At 41.5% G+C, this 15,799-nt stretch overlaps 1 protein-coding gene across 2 annotated transcripts in view; it reads right to left on the bottom strand.

The window, feature by feature from the left end:
* The window catches only part of SUMF1 (sulfatase modifying factor 1), a 109,396-nt gene that overhangs the window by 33,727 nt on the left and 59,870 nt on the right, over window positions 1-15,799 (bottom strand). Inside the window, exons 5-7 of one of the 2 annotated variants that reach the window (XM_068557935.1) lie at window positions 14,517-14,639; window positions 13,647-13,761; window positions 5,405-5,521 (exon numbers count right to left, since the gene is read on the bottom strand). In XM_068557935.1, the coding sequence (XP_068414036.1) occupies window positions 5,405-5,521; window positions 13,647-13,761; window positions 14,517-14,639 (355 nt within the window). The remainder of the gene's footprint in view (window positions 1-5,404; window positions 5,522-13,646; window positions 13,762-14,516; window positions 14,640-15,799) is intronic. The other variant, XM_068557936.1, reaches the window with a different exon arrangement.

Genomic DNA, 15,799 nt, shown 5'->3' with positions numbered 1-15,799 from the left:
TACATGAATGAAGGCCTTACGGCAGATAAAAATCCTCAATGAACTCCTTCTCCTAGCACATCCTGGGTATGCCTGCTCCACTGATGAGGCTGCCGATGGGGCAGCCGATGGGTGGGGCAATCTCAACTAAGGATGATGTGATATTTACAGTTTCTTGCCCGGCTGAGACAAGGACAGGCTCACGCCATAGGCAGAGGAGGACTAGGAGACAGGCTAAGCAGGGGTCTAACATTTTTTTTTTAAGTTTATTTATTTATTTTTTGGCTGTGTTGGATCTTTGTTGCTGTGCACGGGCTTTTCTCTAGCTGTGGAGAGCGGGGGCTACTCTTTGTTCTGGTGCGCGGGCTTCTCATGGGGTGGCTTCTCTTGTTGCAGAGCACGGGCTCTAGGGCGTGCAGGCTTCAGTAGTTGTGGCACCCGGGCTCAGTAGTTGTGGCTCGCGGGCTCTAGAGCGCAGGTGCAGTAGTTGTGGTGCACGGGCTTAGTAGCTCCGCGGCATGTGGGATCTTCCTGGACCAGGGCTTGAACCCGTGTCCCCTGCATTGGCAGGCGGACTCTTAACCACTGCACCACCAGGGAAGCCCCAGGGGTCTAACATTTTTGATGCACAAAATTCATTGATCCACGTAGTGGTGGGAGGCCAGAGGAGGGGTTATTGGGAAGAGGAACAACCAAATGTGGAGTTTAGAGCGGGGGTCCCCAAACCCCGGGGCGCAGACCGATACCGGTCCGCGGCCTGTTAGGAACCGGGCCGCACAGGAGGTGAGCGGCAGGCAAGCGCGCAAAAGGTAAGGATAGGAGGAATATTAGGCATTCATTATTTATAAACATCATTTTCTCCCCCTCTGCTTCCAAAGGCCCACATTCCTCATTAGTTCTGCTGAACAGAAGCATACAATATCCCAATTAGGTACCCAAAAATAATTTAAACAAAAAGAGTAAACCACCACCACAATAGTACTTTTGGGGTACAAAGTATTTTTACATACAACATTATCAAATCTAACTTCCCAACAATTTCATGAGATAGGTATAGTTATTCCCAATTTGTAGATAAGGAAACTTAAGATATATTCTAAGTTTAGAAAGATTCCTTTACTATTAAGTGGCAGAGCTATAATCCAAGTTACTTTGACTAATTCTAAGACTAGAATTCTTTCCCTTAGAAAAAAAAAGCTGCCCGAATGAAACTGTGTACCTCTAAGAGTGGGAAAGATATTATAGATCACTCCATCCTTTCACATCATCAGCGAACAAGTCAGCATGATACCAGGGTAGTGCGAGTGAGGATGCAGGTGTGAGAAATCAGGATGCTATATAAGCTCTACATAGTCTTTTAAGCACCACACACTGCCACAGATTAATAAGGGTCTCCGGGTTAGGTAACTGAAAAGGAAAAAAAACCACAAATCATCTTTTATTACTATAATTATTGGGTGAAAAAAACCAATAGTATCAACAGCCACACTCTGGATTGTGTCTGTGTGGGAAGAGGTGATGCCACCCTAAGCAGTTCCAGAAAACACACACATGCATGCATGCACACTCCCAAGAACCTTCTACCAGGTAAGACCAAACCGACCCTCACTCCATATGGCCAAATAGCTCAGCCTCTCCTAGGATTGTGTGTACAAAGCACACAAGGTGTTCCCACCACCTGCTTTTGCCATAAATGACTACCCAATAAAATAAACACTAATGATTAACTTGTGCTCCCTGGAAGTCACTGAATAAGAAAAAGATAATCCCCGAATAGCCTCTGCGTACAGAGCACTGACTTTTCCTAAGCTCTCCAAAGAAGATTTAAAATGATCTGCCATTATGATTTAGTCTTGGAACTAAAATATACACATGACACTGAAGAGGTCAGTTCCTGGGTTGAAATGTTTACTAATCACATGGGTATTCTGGTCCAAAGCTTTCCCTGAAAATATCTGTTTTTAACTAGCCTTTGCTTTTGAAACACCTGGAGTATGAACAGTAACCAAGCTCTCTTGATCCTAGGTATCTGGAATTGGGTTTATCATACGACCAGTTATTATGTACCAGGTTTTTTGCTAGGCACTGGAGATACACAGGCCATCAGGGAAGAAAGGCAAATAAATTAAGACCTCAAAGAGGGGACTTCCCTGGTGGCGCAGCGGTTAAGAATCCGCCTGCCAACGCAGGCGACACAGGTTCAAACCCTGGTACGGGAAGATCCCACGTGCCGCGGAGCAACTAAGCCCGTGTGCCACAACTACTGAGCCTGTGCTCTAGAGCCCGTGAGCCATAACTACTGAGCCTGTGTGCCACAACTACTGAAGCCCGCACACCTAGAGCCCGTGCACTGCAACGAAGAGTAGCCCCCGCTCCTCGCAACTAGAGAAAACCCACACGCAGCAATGAAGACCCAACGCAGCCAAAATAAATAAATTAATTTTTTTAAAAAAGACCTCAAAGACAATTGGGAGTTTAAACAGATCAGATGAGAACTATCAGGGCTGTGAGGAATTGCAGGGCTCAAATCCCAGAGAGAAGGGAAGTCCAGAGAGGTGAGCCTATTTTCCCAGAGGTCTATTGATTCCAGTGGCAGCAGCTATGATGCTGAGAAGCTGAACAGAACTTTGCATAGACTTATAGGCCAAGGAAGAAAAACCTGGAGCTCGGGGGCCTACAAGGAAGAAAAGTCATGGAAAACCCCTAGACTGTTCGTTGGCACCCTGAAGAACTATACCCAACTAGCCCTCACAGGGACTGAAGCTCAGCTTCAAATCATCTCAATTTGTGATTGGAATAAGCTAATGTGAAACAGAAGTTTCCAGAAGCAAAGGTAAGTCCACTCTAGAGAAAGATCCCACTATCCAGATCTCAAATAATCACCACAGTTTTTCTTAAACAATATCTGGTACTCAATCAAAAATAGCAAGGCATGTGAGAAAACAAGATGGGACCAAAATTCAAGAACAACAGACAACAGAAGCAGATCAACAGAGTGGCCAGATATGAGACTTGTCAGATACAGACTTTAATATATGATGACTAAATGCAAACTAGTATATCTCGAATGGATAAACAAGGTCCTACTATATAGCACAGGGAACTATATTCAATATCCTGTGATAAACCATAATGGAAATGAATATGAAAAAGAATGTGTATATTTATGTGCAACTGAATCACTTTGCTGTACAGTAGAAATTAACACAACACTGTAAATCAACTGTACTTCAACAAAATAAATTTTAATATGTATATACATATACGATGACTAAAAAACCACAGTGAGATAGCACTATACACTGACCAGAATAGCTTAAATTAAAAATACTGACAAATATTAAGTGTTGACTAGAATAGTTTTTCTTCTTGTTCTTTAGCTAAAAGAAATATAGTAAATACAATATACTGTCAATATATGTTAAATCAAAATGGTCGATATCATAGGTATCTGTTATGCTATTTTCTGTACTTGTCCGAATTTCTGTAACATTTCATAATTAAATGTTGAAAGAAGAAGAAAAAGCTGTGGCCATTGAGAGATCAGCAAGGGCTAAATTATTTTAGCCTTCAGAAGTCATGTTCAAGAGTTTGTACTTTATTTTAAACAGAAGAGTGACAGCATTAAGCGTGTCCTCTATAAAGATCATTACAGCTACAGTAGAGCAGAGTGAAGGCAGGGAGCCCAGCTGGGAAGCTGATGCAGTAATGCAGATGAGAGACAGGCAGTGGCTCTACAAATGAAGGAGAGCTGTGAAGATTTGAATGAAAGAGTCTGAGTTTGCAAGGGAGTTGGGATTTAGTTCTCAAAACTGTTGAATTTTATCCCAGTCAAATAAGGAAGCAAATGAGGCCTCTGTGACAGAGAGAACCCTACAAGGAGAATGATTTATACAGCAAAGACAACATCTGAGATAGAGCCCGGGACTGGGGAAAATAAGAAAAATATGGATTTTTCTGTAAATCCTTAGAAGAAACACAAGCAATTATAAAACTGAAAGCTAATAAGCACTCAGCTCGACAACAGATGGTCAGAGAGATACATTCACAACTTGCCAGCATTTTGAAGCCTCGTGCACCCCCTTCCAAACATGCAGATGCTTTAATCTGAGGGGGAAAAAAATTCTATTTCTGATTCTGACAGCAAACGCCAAGTCACATCTTGCCAGTAGAGAATGGCGTCTCCCAACCACAAACCCACTGAGAACTTCACAACCTTATTCTCATTTTGGAGAGATGGGTTGTCTTTGACCACTACTTCCACCAGCCCTGCCAGAAAGTACAAGGAAAACAAGGAGGAAATGACAGTTTCTGAAGAACTCAGCTTTTTCATCTGCCCCCAAGAAAGTAGATTTCTGTCTCTAGATTATTCATGAGCAATCCACGTGTTATTCTGTGAAGAAAAATCAAGCATATCAAACAAATTTATCCCCGTATTCTGAAAAATGGCCCGAAGCTCAGAGTCTGACAACTTCCTCAATTACTCTGAGCTGTTTAACACTCCACTGAGAAGAGATCAAAGAATTAATTTTCTTTATCACTACCTTTTGTGGCTTTTCAAGAGGTTAAGGTTTAAAATTAAACATATTAAGTTCCCAGTCTAGCTAGTTTTGGTATAAATATACATTCTTGGATCTGACTTATGAATGTCTAGTTTGCTCGAGATAGGATTTTTAAATGGTATTTTCCCCCCAGTCTGTTTACACAAGAAATATTCAGACATGTTCTTTTTAAAGGAAGTACTTCCCACCCACATGCCCAGTTTTTGTAGCGTCTCAATTTTTGTATATTCTGCTGGGAGAGCTTGGTTTTAGAGGCAGAGGAGTCCACTAGCTGCAGTCAACATTCCTCCCATGCCAGAAAAGGTAAAACTCAAACATGGTTGTCTAAATTCCCATGGTTTATGATGCACTGAACTGACATACTGTGGAGTTCAGCAAATAATAATGAAATGACTCAACTTCCTGATTCAACATTCACCCAGAAAACATCCTTTCTCATTTTCCCCAAACAATGCTCTTCAATCAAAATTTCAACCAATGAAAACTCAGGCAATTAGCTGGATGATAAACGCCATCTACCAGATCTCACTAGTTATTAATAAACATTAATGAATCTTGCATACTTATTTATATATCTCACTTTGATCACATTTATGAGGCTGAAATAATTTCTAAAGTTATAGACAGATTCCCTCAAATCATTATCACCATCACAATCCAGCAGCATATAAAATGTCCATAGACATGTCTACACAATGCTTTAAGGTTGAAATAAGAGACAAGTGCTTCATATCCCTCTGGGGAAATTCCAAGATTAATGTCAATAGAAAATAAATACCCGAAACACGTGAAATTGCTGCCACAGACTGCCCAGGGGATGGAGGTAACCTTTTCACAATACATACTCAGAGACTGATACTCACTGGGTTAATAATGGTTTCTTCAACAGAATGGTGAATGGTCCACCAGTCTGAAGTCCACTCCCAGGCATTCCCTACTATATTGTATAAGCCGTAACCATTGGGAGGAAAGGCGTCAACCTAAAAATTAAAAAAAGGGGGAAATGTTGTCAAAGTACTCACCTTGTCTAGAAAACCTCTTTGGCACAAAAATGCACAAAGAACTCTTAAAGTATGAATATTAATTCTCACTCCAACAGTGAAAATACAATCTGGCCAATGTAGAAACAAAGAAAGATATTTTTCAGCTTTGAGCTCTCAAAGAGAGTTTAGAAACCTAAGAAGAGTGTACATTACATGGTAGGAAAGTCAATGAAATTATTCCTAATAGAGAGACTAGTACTGATCATAAGTCAAATCTGTATCTGACTGGGGAGTGAGGGGTAAACGATCTTTCGACCTTCAAAAGCATAACAGAAACACCATATTAGACCCGGTATCAGTCTTGTCGTCAGAGCTGAGCTCTGCTGGCCATGATGTCTTTTCAGCACTGAGAGACCCCAAGCCAATTCTGTCCTCTCCACCAGCCTCCTCCAGCTTATCTTTACGCCTCAGTCATTATCATCGCAACACTGAGGGGACTTGTTTTTATAAAGAAAATGTGAATTCACTACCAAGCGTATCTGTAATACGTAGAGGGTTTGCAATCTCTGGCACCTGGAAGTATGAGGTAAGCTGCACAGGCTCTTCAGCAAGTAGTCTGATCACATTTCAAAGGCAGACCAGACAGTCTGCCACATAATACTGTCACAGACATGGTACTTACTTGTGTAAGAAGGAGGATGGGGAGGAGGACGAGAGAAAAATCTTTGACTGAATAGTAAATATGTACAGAACAGTTTTGCTATTTTAGGGACTCAAAATTTTTCCTAACATATTGTAATAGAAATTCTCATACATGAAGAAAACTTTTATTTTTTAAATGAAAAAAAATATTAAGTTACCTTTGGGGTTCTTTTATAAACATCTTTTTTTAAATCCATGTTTTTTTCCCAATTAATGAGGTAGAACTAAAAGGAATACCATTCACTTCTACTTGGCTTCAGAAGGTTTTAGATCGACACATAAATATGGAAGCATCTGATACTTGGGCAATTCAGAGCACTTCAAAGCTATGAAGCTACTCCAAAAAAAACTTAATCCAGGCAAGGTGGAAAGCGGAAAATTTTTACCACTCTGCTTCCTTACTCAGCATTCATTATGGAACCAGTGGTACCTATTCATTGCTTCATTCAGTAACTCCATGCGTGTCGACTGAAAGCAGCAAGGGTCTGATGACATAGACAGGAACGAGCTTTAATGAGGGGGAAAGGAGGAGGATACCAAAAAAAAAAAAAAAAAAAATCCAATCCTGAAAGGCAGGGTGGGATGAGTAAGGTAAGATAATGAAAGAAAAGGTGCAGGAACTCCCAAGAGAGAGAGATTTCGGGCTGAAGGTGAACCCTCCTCAACAAAGGTAGAGGTACCTTGAGGGAATTGAGGTCAGAGTTCAAAAGTCAGAGAGACAGTAAAGGAGGAAAGGCCAGAGGATACACTGTCCTTTCAAGAATTTGGAGATGATCAGGAAGAGCAAGACAGAACAACAGCTGGAAAGAGAAGGAAGGAAAAGAAGAAAATAAGTTGTTTCAGGGAAAGAAGGGAAGGAGCAAGGGACGCGAGAGCTAGTGAGGTGGAACGAACGTTCTGGAAGAAGGAATCATTTCTCAGGCTCAGAGAGCAGACAAGTGGAGGGGCTCTCAGGTCAGTCAGCCTGAGGTCCGCTTTATGTGCCAACACACAGCAACCACTGGGCAAGCAAGTTAGCCTATCTGGAGCGGTTACACCATAAGATGAGGAAATAAGAGCATCTACTCAAAGGTTTGAGGGGTTTTCCCTCTTTAAACACTATGACGTTCAAGTGAGGTAAAATCAGGAGGTCACCACCCCCAAAATTACCACATAGAGTAGAAAAATTTTAAATGCTCACGGTTAAATTAATCACACCAACCAAAGCTTCCTTCCAGAAAGCTCAGAAGAAGACAAATGTACCTGAGAAATACTTCAAACATGTTTATTTTCAGGTGAATGAGCTGAGAGCCATGAAAACCAAAACATACTAGTAACTGTACAACAGAGGCCTAACCAAATACAAATCTAATTCTTCAAATTCACTGTGGTCAGAATAATCTGCTCAGTTTACAACCAGAGTGAAAATAATAAAATACATAAAATAGCAGAGGAGGGAGCTATTTCACTACAGTCCATCCTATCATTAAAGTTCAATTCCTGCTCTCAACTGACCAGGGCGTGTGGACACAACAAGGCAGCTAAGAAGGACTTGAGATAATTCTCTGGGTAAACAGTCCCAATTTAAAGGTACAGATCTTGTCAAGTCTCATTCCAAACACAGGTGGAAGTGGTCTCTCTATAACTTGCTGCTTTTTCTCTCCTCAGGTCCTGTTTCTCAAATTGGTTATTTGTAGGCTCCTGGTAACTGTTCTAATTTTGTCTTAGGAACTTCTACGGCAACTTCTTCAGGTAAGTTCTGTTGAATATACTCCAAGCAGACATCTATTGAACCCACAGTTAAATGTTCCAACTCTAAATATCTGTAAAGTATCCTTATTTCATATGGAAACTGGTGTTTTCTGAAAAGGTGCACTGACTTGAGAATAAATGACTATTTTCCTCGGAGGCTCATGTGCTTAAATAATAAGAAATTCTGTAGCCATTAAGTGCTGTAAAATATTCATAACTGTCCAACACAGCTTCTCATGGCCTTTTATGAAAACTGGCAGGCGCTAATATAATTTGTGTGGTCCATCAGAAGCCCACGCCATAGGCTTCAAGGCTAAGGGCAGTGGCCCTACTTCACACAGACTCCCATCGAAGAGGGACATCCAGGCTGCCGAGGCCCTTCTCAAACCACGTGATGGCCACTGTCCTGTTTCTGCACCAACTATCATCTTTCCTGGGGGGTCATGAGCAACCTCATCGGGCACCTTATTCTGTTCATCCTGCAGCGCCGTTCTGCCGACAAAAGGTGGCCCATGAGATACTGGCTGGGCTTCTTACCCAGGAAATGGTTGAGAAAAGGTTGAGATAGTTTAGACCCCGAGGTCTCTAATCACTCATTTTACTGACTAAAACTATGCACCCATGAGAGCACAAGCGATCCTGAAGGAAACTTGAGAAGAACCAACTTCTAGATGGCCTGATTAGTCTTTTGTCTGTTGAATAATACATCCAGTTCGCATTGGTTTGTGTCAGTACCTTTATCATATACCTAACTCATACATATAGAATTTTAGAAGCACACACATATGCACTCATGTGCATATTTAAGGGCAACATATTCTCATGCAACTTTTCTTTTTTTATATTAACTCTGCAAAAAAAAAAAAACTATATTGCTTTAACTATATGGCTCAAAATATTTTTAAAGTTCTGATAAGTCAAGTGTCTCCTCACCCTTCATCTTTTCCAATGTCTCAGTGTTTCTCACTTGTTTATTATTTCAGTTGAAATTCTGGAATCATTTGGTCATGTTCCAAATAACATATGCGTGCTACATTCATAAATACATTTTGGAGGAAATATATTCGTGTGAAACAAAAATACAAATATTTAAAAAATGACAACTGTTTGAAAGATTGTTGAAAGAAAATTATTCTCTGTAACAACAAACCCAGTAAGGTGCTATTTCCTCACCACAAGACATTTTCCTGACTGCGCTGAGAAAACGACACCTGGCCTTCTCAAACTCTCCCAAAATACAGCAGAGGGAGGAACACTCCCAAACTCATTCTACGAGGCCACCATCACCCTGATACCAAAACCAGACAAAGATGTCACAAAGAAAGAAAACTACAGGCCAATATCACTGATGAACATAGATGCAAAAATCCTCAACAAAATACTAGCAAACAGAATCCAAAGGCACATTAAAAGCATCATACACCATGATCAAGTGGGATTATCCCAGGAATGCAAGGATTCTTCAATATACGCAAATCAATCAATGTGATACACCATATTAACAAATTAAAGGAGAAAAACCATATGATCATCTCAATAGATGCAGAAAAAGCTTTCAACAAAATTCAACACCCATTTATGATAAAAACCCTCCACAAAGTAGGCATAGAGGGAACTTTCCTCAACATAATAAAAGCCATATATGACAAACCCACAGCCAACATCGTTCTCAATGGTGAAAAACTGAAACCATTTCCACTAAGATCAGGAACAAGACAAGGTTGCCCACTCTCACCACTATTATTCAACATAGTTTTGGAAGTGTTAGCCACAGCAATCAGAGAAGAAAAAGAAATAAAAGGAATCCAAATCGGAAAAGAAGAAGTAAAGCTGTCACTGTTTGCAGATGACGTGATACTATACATAGAGAATCCTAAAGACACTACCAGAAAACTACTCGAGCTAATCAATGAATTTGGTAAAGTAGCAGGATACAAAATTAATGCAATCTCTTAGAAGAATATTAGAGAAATCTCTTGCATTCCTATACACTAATGATGAAAAATCCGAAAGAGAAATTAAGGAAACACTCCCATTTACCATTGCAACAAAAACAATAAAATACCTAGGAATAAACCTACCTAAGGAGACAAAAGACCTGTATGCAGAAAACTATAAGACACTGATGAAAGAAATTAAAGACGACACAAACAGATGAAGAGATATACCGTGCTTTTGGATTGGAAGGATCAACACTGTGAAAAGGACTATACTACCCAAAGCAATCTACAGATTCAATGCAATCCCTATCAAACTACCAATGGCATTTTTGACAGAACTAGAACAAAACATTTCACAATTTGTGTGGAAACACAGAAGACCCTGAATAGCCAAAGTAATCTTGAGAAAGAAAAATGGAGCTGGAGGAATCAGGCTCCCGGACTTCAGACTATACTACAAAGCTACAGTAATCAAGACAGTATGGTACTGGCACAAAACCAGAAATATAGATCAATGGAACAGGATAGAAAGCCCAGAGATAAACCCATGCACATATGGTCACCTTATTTTTGATAAAGGAGGTAAGAATATACAAAGGAGAAAAGACAGCCTCTTTAATAAGTGGTGCTGGGAAAACTGGACAGCTACATGTAAAAGAATGAAATTAGAACACTCCCTAACACCATACACAAAAATAAACTCCAAATGGATTAAAGACCTAAATGTAAGGCCAGACACTATAAAACTCTTAGAGGAAAACATAGGCAGAACACTCTATGACATAAATCACAGCAAGATCCTTTTTGACCCACCTCCTAGAGAAATGGAAATAAAAACAAAAATAAACAAATGGGACCTAATGAAACTTAAAAGCTTTTGCACAGCAAAGGAAACCATAAACAAGATGAAAAGACAGCCCTCAGAATGGGAGAAAATATTTGCAAATGAAGCAACTGACAAAGGATTAATCTCCAAAATATACAAGCAGCTCACGCAGCTCAATATCAAAACAACAAACAACCCAATCCAAAAACGGGTGGAAGACCTAAACAGACATTTCTCCAAAGAAGATATACAGATTGCTAACAAACACATGAAAGGATGCTCAACATCACTAATCATTAGAGAAATGCAAATCAAAACTACAATGAGGTATCACCTCACACCAGTCAGAATGGCCATCATCAAAAAATCTACAGGGCTTCCCTGGTGGCGCAGTGGTTGAGAGTCTGCCTGCTAATGCAGGGGACACGGGTTCGAGCCCAGGTCTGGGAAGATCCCACATGCCGAGGGGCAACTGGGCCCGTGTGCCACAACTACTGAGCCTGCGCGTCTGGAGCCTGTGCTCCGCAACAAGAGAGGCCGCAACAGTGAGAGGCCCGCGCACTGCGATGAGGAGTGGCCCCCGCTTGCCGCAGCTGGAGAAAGCCCTCGCACAGAAACGAAGACCCAACACAGCCAAAAATAAATAAATAAAAAATAAATTTAAAAAAAAAAAAAAAAAAGCATTGCCTTGCTTTAAAAAAAAAAAAAATCTACAAACAATAAATGCTGGAGAGGGTGTGGAGAAAAGGGAACCCTCTTGCACTGTTGGTGGGAATATAAATTGATACAGCCACTATGGAGAACAGTATGGAGGTTCCTTAAAAAACTAAAAATAGAACTACCATACAACCCAGCAATCACACTACTGGGCATATACCCTCAGAAAACCATAATTCAAAAAGAGTCAGGTACCACAATGTTCATTGCAGCTCTATTTACAATAGCCAGGACATGGAAGCAACCTAAGTGTCCATCGACAGATGAATGGATAAAGAAGATGTGGCACATATATACAATGGAATATTACTCAGCCATAAAAAGAAACGAAATTGAGTCATTCGTAGCGAGGTGGATGGACCTAGAGTCTGTCATACAGAGTGAAGTAAGTCAGAAAGAGAAAAACAAATACCATATGCTAACACATATATATGGAATATTACTCAGCCATAAAAAGAAACGAAATTGAGTCATTCGTAGTGAGGTGGATGGACCTAGAGTCTGTCATACAGAGTGAAGTAAGTCAGAAAAACAAATACCATATGCTAACACATATATATGGAATCTAAAAAAAAAAAAATGGTTCTGAAGAACCTAGGGGCAGGACAGGAATAAAGACGCAGATGTAGAGAATGGACTTGAGGACACGGGGAGGGGAAAGGGTAAGCTGGGACGAAGTGAGAGAGTGGCATGGACGTATATACACTACCAAATGTAAAATAGATAGCTAGTGGGAAGCAGCCGCATAGCACAGGGAGATCAGCTCGGTGCTTTGTGACCACCTAGAGGGGTGGGATAGGGAGGGTGGGAGGGAGACGCAAGAGGGAGCTGATATGGGGATATATGTAACTGTATAGCTGATTCACTATGTTATAAAGCAGAAACTAACACACCATTGTAAAGCAATTATACTCCAATAAAGATGTTAAAAAAAAAAAAAGAAAACGAAATGCTTTCAACATTGCTTCATTAATGTATGGTTTTGCTGACAAAAGAGCAGAAAGAAAGGAACACTCATGGAGGGAAACATGTGATACGCAGTCTGGAAAAGAGTTTGGTTATATATCTGAAACCCTTATCAAGAAAGTTTTCTAGTCTTTGACTCATTAATTTCACTGTTAGGAATCTATCTTTTAAAAAATCATCAGACTAATAAGGACCTACTGTATAGGATAGGGAACTCTTCTCAATACTCTGTAATGACCTACATGGAAAAGGAATCTAAAAAAGAGTGGATATATGTATATGTATAATTGATTCACTCTGCTGTACAGCAGAAACTAACACAATCAACTATATTCCAATAAAAATTTTTTAAAAAATCATTGGAGATACAATTTAATATCTATGCATAAGATGTTCATTGTTGTTTAGCAGAAAAATAGATATAATGTAAATTTGCAAAAATAAGAGATAAATAAATTAGCGTTCATTCAAATGACAAGTTATCCAGCTGCTAAAAGACATGTGTTTGTGAAGAACTGCTAATGACGGATAAAATGTTGCTGATATTACACAGGGAAAAACAGTAGGATTTTAAATATTATAGTATGACCGAAAAGCAATATCTAAAAAATATATAGGCACATATACACCAGAAACATTTATGCTGGCATCTATGGTAGTTAAGAGCATGGCCTTTGAAAACAAACCGACCTGGTTCAAATCCCAGCTGTGCTGCTTTCCAGCTGTGTAACCTTGGGCAAGTTAGTTAACCTCTGTGTGCCTCAGAATGCTCACCTGGAAAACGGGGATAACAGTACCTACCTTACAGAGCTGAAGAGACATTAAATGAGATAATTCATGCAAATGGCTCAGCAACATGCCTGGCACTCTGCAAGCACTCACTAACTACTAGCCATTAGGAGCATCATTAACACGGGAGACGAATGGGAGGAAATGCACCTACATGTTAACAGGGGTTACCTATCTCTGGGTGGTAGGATTCCAGATCCTTTCAATTTTCTCCTCTGTACACTTCTTGTTTTTTCAAAGTTTCCACAACAAATATTATGGAATCAGAAAGAAAAAGGTGTTACAGAAAAAGAACGTCTGGTTAATTATTAGTATTTGCTACGTGCGGTGGTGGACGGAGGCAGGAAGGGGGCAGCACGTGGGGCAGAGAGTGAGCGGCGCTTTCACTCATTGCTGGCGGTTTCCGGGTGCGCTGCAGCCGCCGCCCTCCGTCACAAGCCTCGTTACTCACAGGCGCAGTCCCTCGAAAGCCGTCCTCTCCGGTGTTGGTCACAGGAAACTCGCCCTGCCAAATGTTGGCATAATGTTGGCCCTTCGGCTGCAGTTTGTTGCCCCAGGGGAAGAGTCTGTCAGAAGAGACACAGGCATCAGCCTGTCAAACAGACACAGGCTTCTGGACGAAAGTCAAGAGGAGGAAGGCAGTGAAAGAGAGAACATTGCTTGCTTGTTCCGAGTGAGCTATTCTTTAAAAAAAAAAAAAAAATACATAAAGCTTTTAATCAGGATTTTTTTTTTAACTTCCGCACAACCAGTTCATGTCAAGTTCACAACAACCTTGGTCTCTCCCGAGGACTCAGGAGGCCTGAAATAAATCACAGAACTAAAAGAAGGGCTTATAGGAGGCTGGGAAAGCAGACATCATCCTGGACTTATATGGAAGCAGGCAACATCACACCGCACTTTTTTATAAAGCCTTCGTTATTTTAAGGAGCCTTTCCTAGAAGATGTGACCCAAACATGAGTTTTCTGTCTCATGGCTCTGGAAGCAAAGATATATTGCTGCTTCAGGAGATGCCTAAAATAAGAAAATCCAAAAAGCAAGGCAGCCTGCCAGGAGGCTCTAAGGAGGACTATGTGACACGGGGATGGGGGCTCAATTGCCATAGCCCACCTCACCGCACACATGGCTTTGGGAGACTGTCAGGGGGTGGTGACCCCTGCATCCACGTTTCCTAAGTAACTTCACGGGCGGGAAGAAAGCCCAGTAGGAGCAAGCTGCGATCTGGCTGGGGTTTTAAATCAACTGTCCAGCTAAAGTAAGTTCCGTAGATTTAGAAAAAGGTCCACATACTGTTAGGCAAAGACGAGACCCTCCAAGTACCTGTTTTGCAGGCCTCCTCGACAGCTGTACTCCCACTCGGCTTCCGTGGGCAACCGCTTCCCCGCCCATGTGCAGTAGGCGACGGCGTCGTTCCAGGAGACGTGAAGAACCGGGTGATCTGGCCTGGGGAACAGCGAGAGCAGAGTTAGCAGGGCAGGATCCGGAACCGGAACCGGAACCGGAACAGGAACCGGCAGGACCGGCTTCAGCAAAGTGCCCATCATCACCTTCACCTCAATCTGTGATGCTGAGCTGGGCCTGGTCCCCACATCAAGCCCCAGCCGGGCCACATCTGTCACCCTCTACCACGGGTTTCTGACATCTCAGGCTCCCAAAGAGCTTATGATCCCCCTTGGAACAAGACTCAAAACATTTCTTCACTTTGCAGGCAGGCCTGGACCCCCAGAGGATCTCACTTGGTGCAGTGGGTGTGGAGATGCACCGGCCAGATCCCCCTATGAGGAAGGAATGATTTTCCAGCTGCTGGGAGTGGCATCAGCAGAAGCTTCCAGCTCTCAGCTCCTTCAGGAGAGCTGCAAAGAGCCACCTCACAGCCACCAATGACCAACCACGGCAGGGGCATAAAGGCACAGCCATGTGAGTTCACCATAGCTAAATCCTATGGGTCATTTATACCCCAGAGCCCCAGGGACCGGGTGGGACGTCCTGGACCTGCATTGTAGTCTTGGCTTCTCCCTCTGCCCAATCCTGTTTCCTCCCCATCCCTTCCACAGGTGTGGATCCCCTTATATAAATATTCTGCACACCAAGCTCTATCTCAGCATCTGTTTCCAGAGAATCCAATCTGTGATACTTGGCCTTAAACTCTGTGTCTTTCTGCTCTAGATGAGTCAGCTATATGTGCCTCACTCTAGCAAGTGAGGAATCTAGCAGATTCCAAGTAAGTCTTTATTTTTTCTAAAGGTATAGAGGGGTAGGGAAGGTTAGGGGGAAAGTTTGAGAATAAGGGGATAAACATATTTACCCAGCACCAGATAACTTTAATTCCCTGCTCACTCTTTCTCAGGTGTACTCTACATTCCTAGGCTATTTCTTCAGCATCTTTGAATTCCCTACAGTAATTACACCATGACTTTCACTTATTCTTCACAAGCGTTTATTGAGTACCTATTACATGCCAGTCACTGTTTTCAGCACTGATATTAAGACACGCACTTTTCTCAGAAGAAGGACTCAGTCAGTGCATATAATACATTCCACTCTGAGTTTTCCTTCTACCCTTTGCTTTTTCTTTTTCTACTAAATTCAGGAAAGAAGATAAT

This window comes from Eschrichtius robustus, chromosome 12, assembly GCF_028021215.1.
Source record: "Eschrichtius robustus isolate mEscRob2 chromosome 12, mEscRob2.pri, whole genome shotgun sequence".
Classification (NCBI taxonomy): Eukaryota; Metazoa; Chordata; class Mammalia; order Artiodactyla; family Eschrichtiidae; genus Eschrichtius; species Eschrichtius robustus.
Note: the sequence above shows the minus strand (reverse complement) of the source record. Positions and strands in the feature narration are given on the sequence as shown.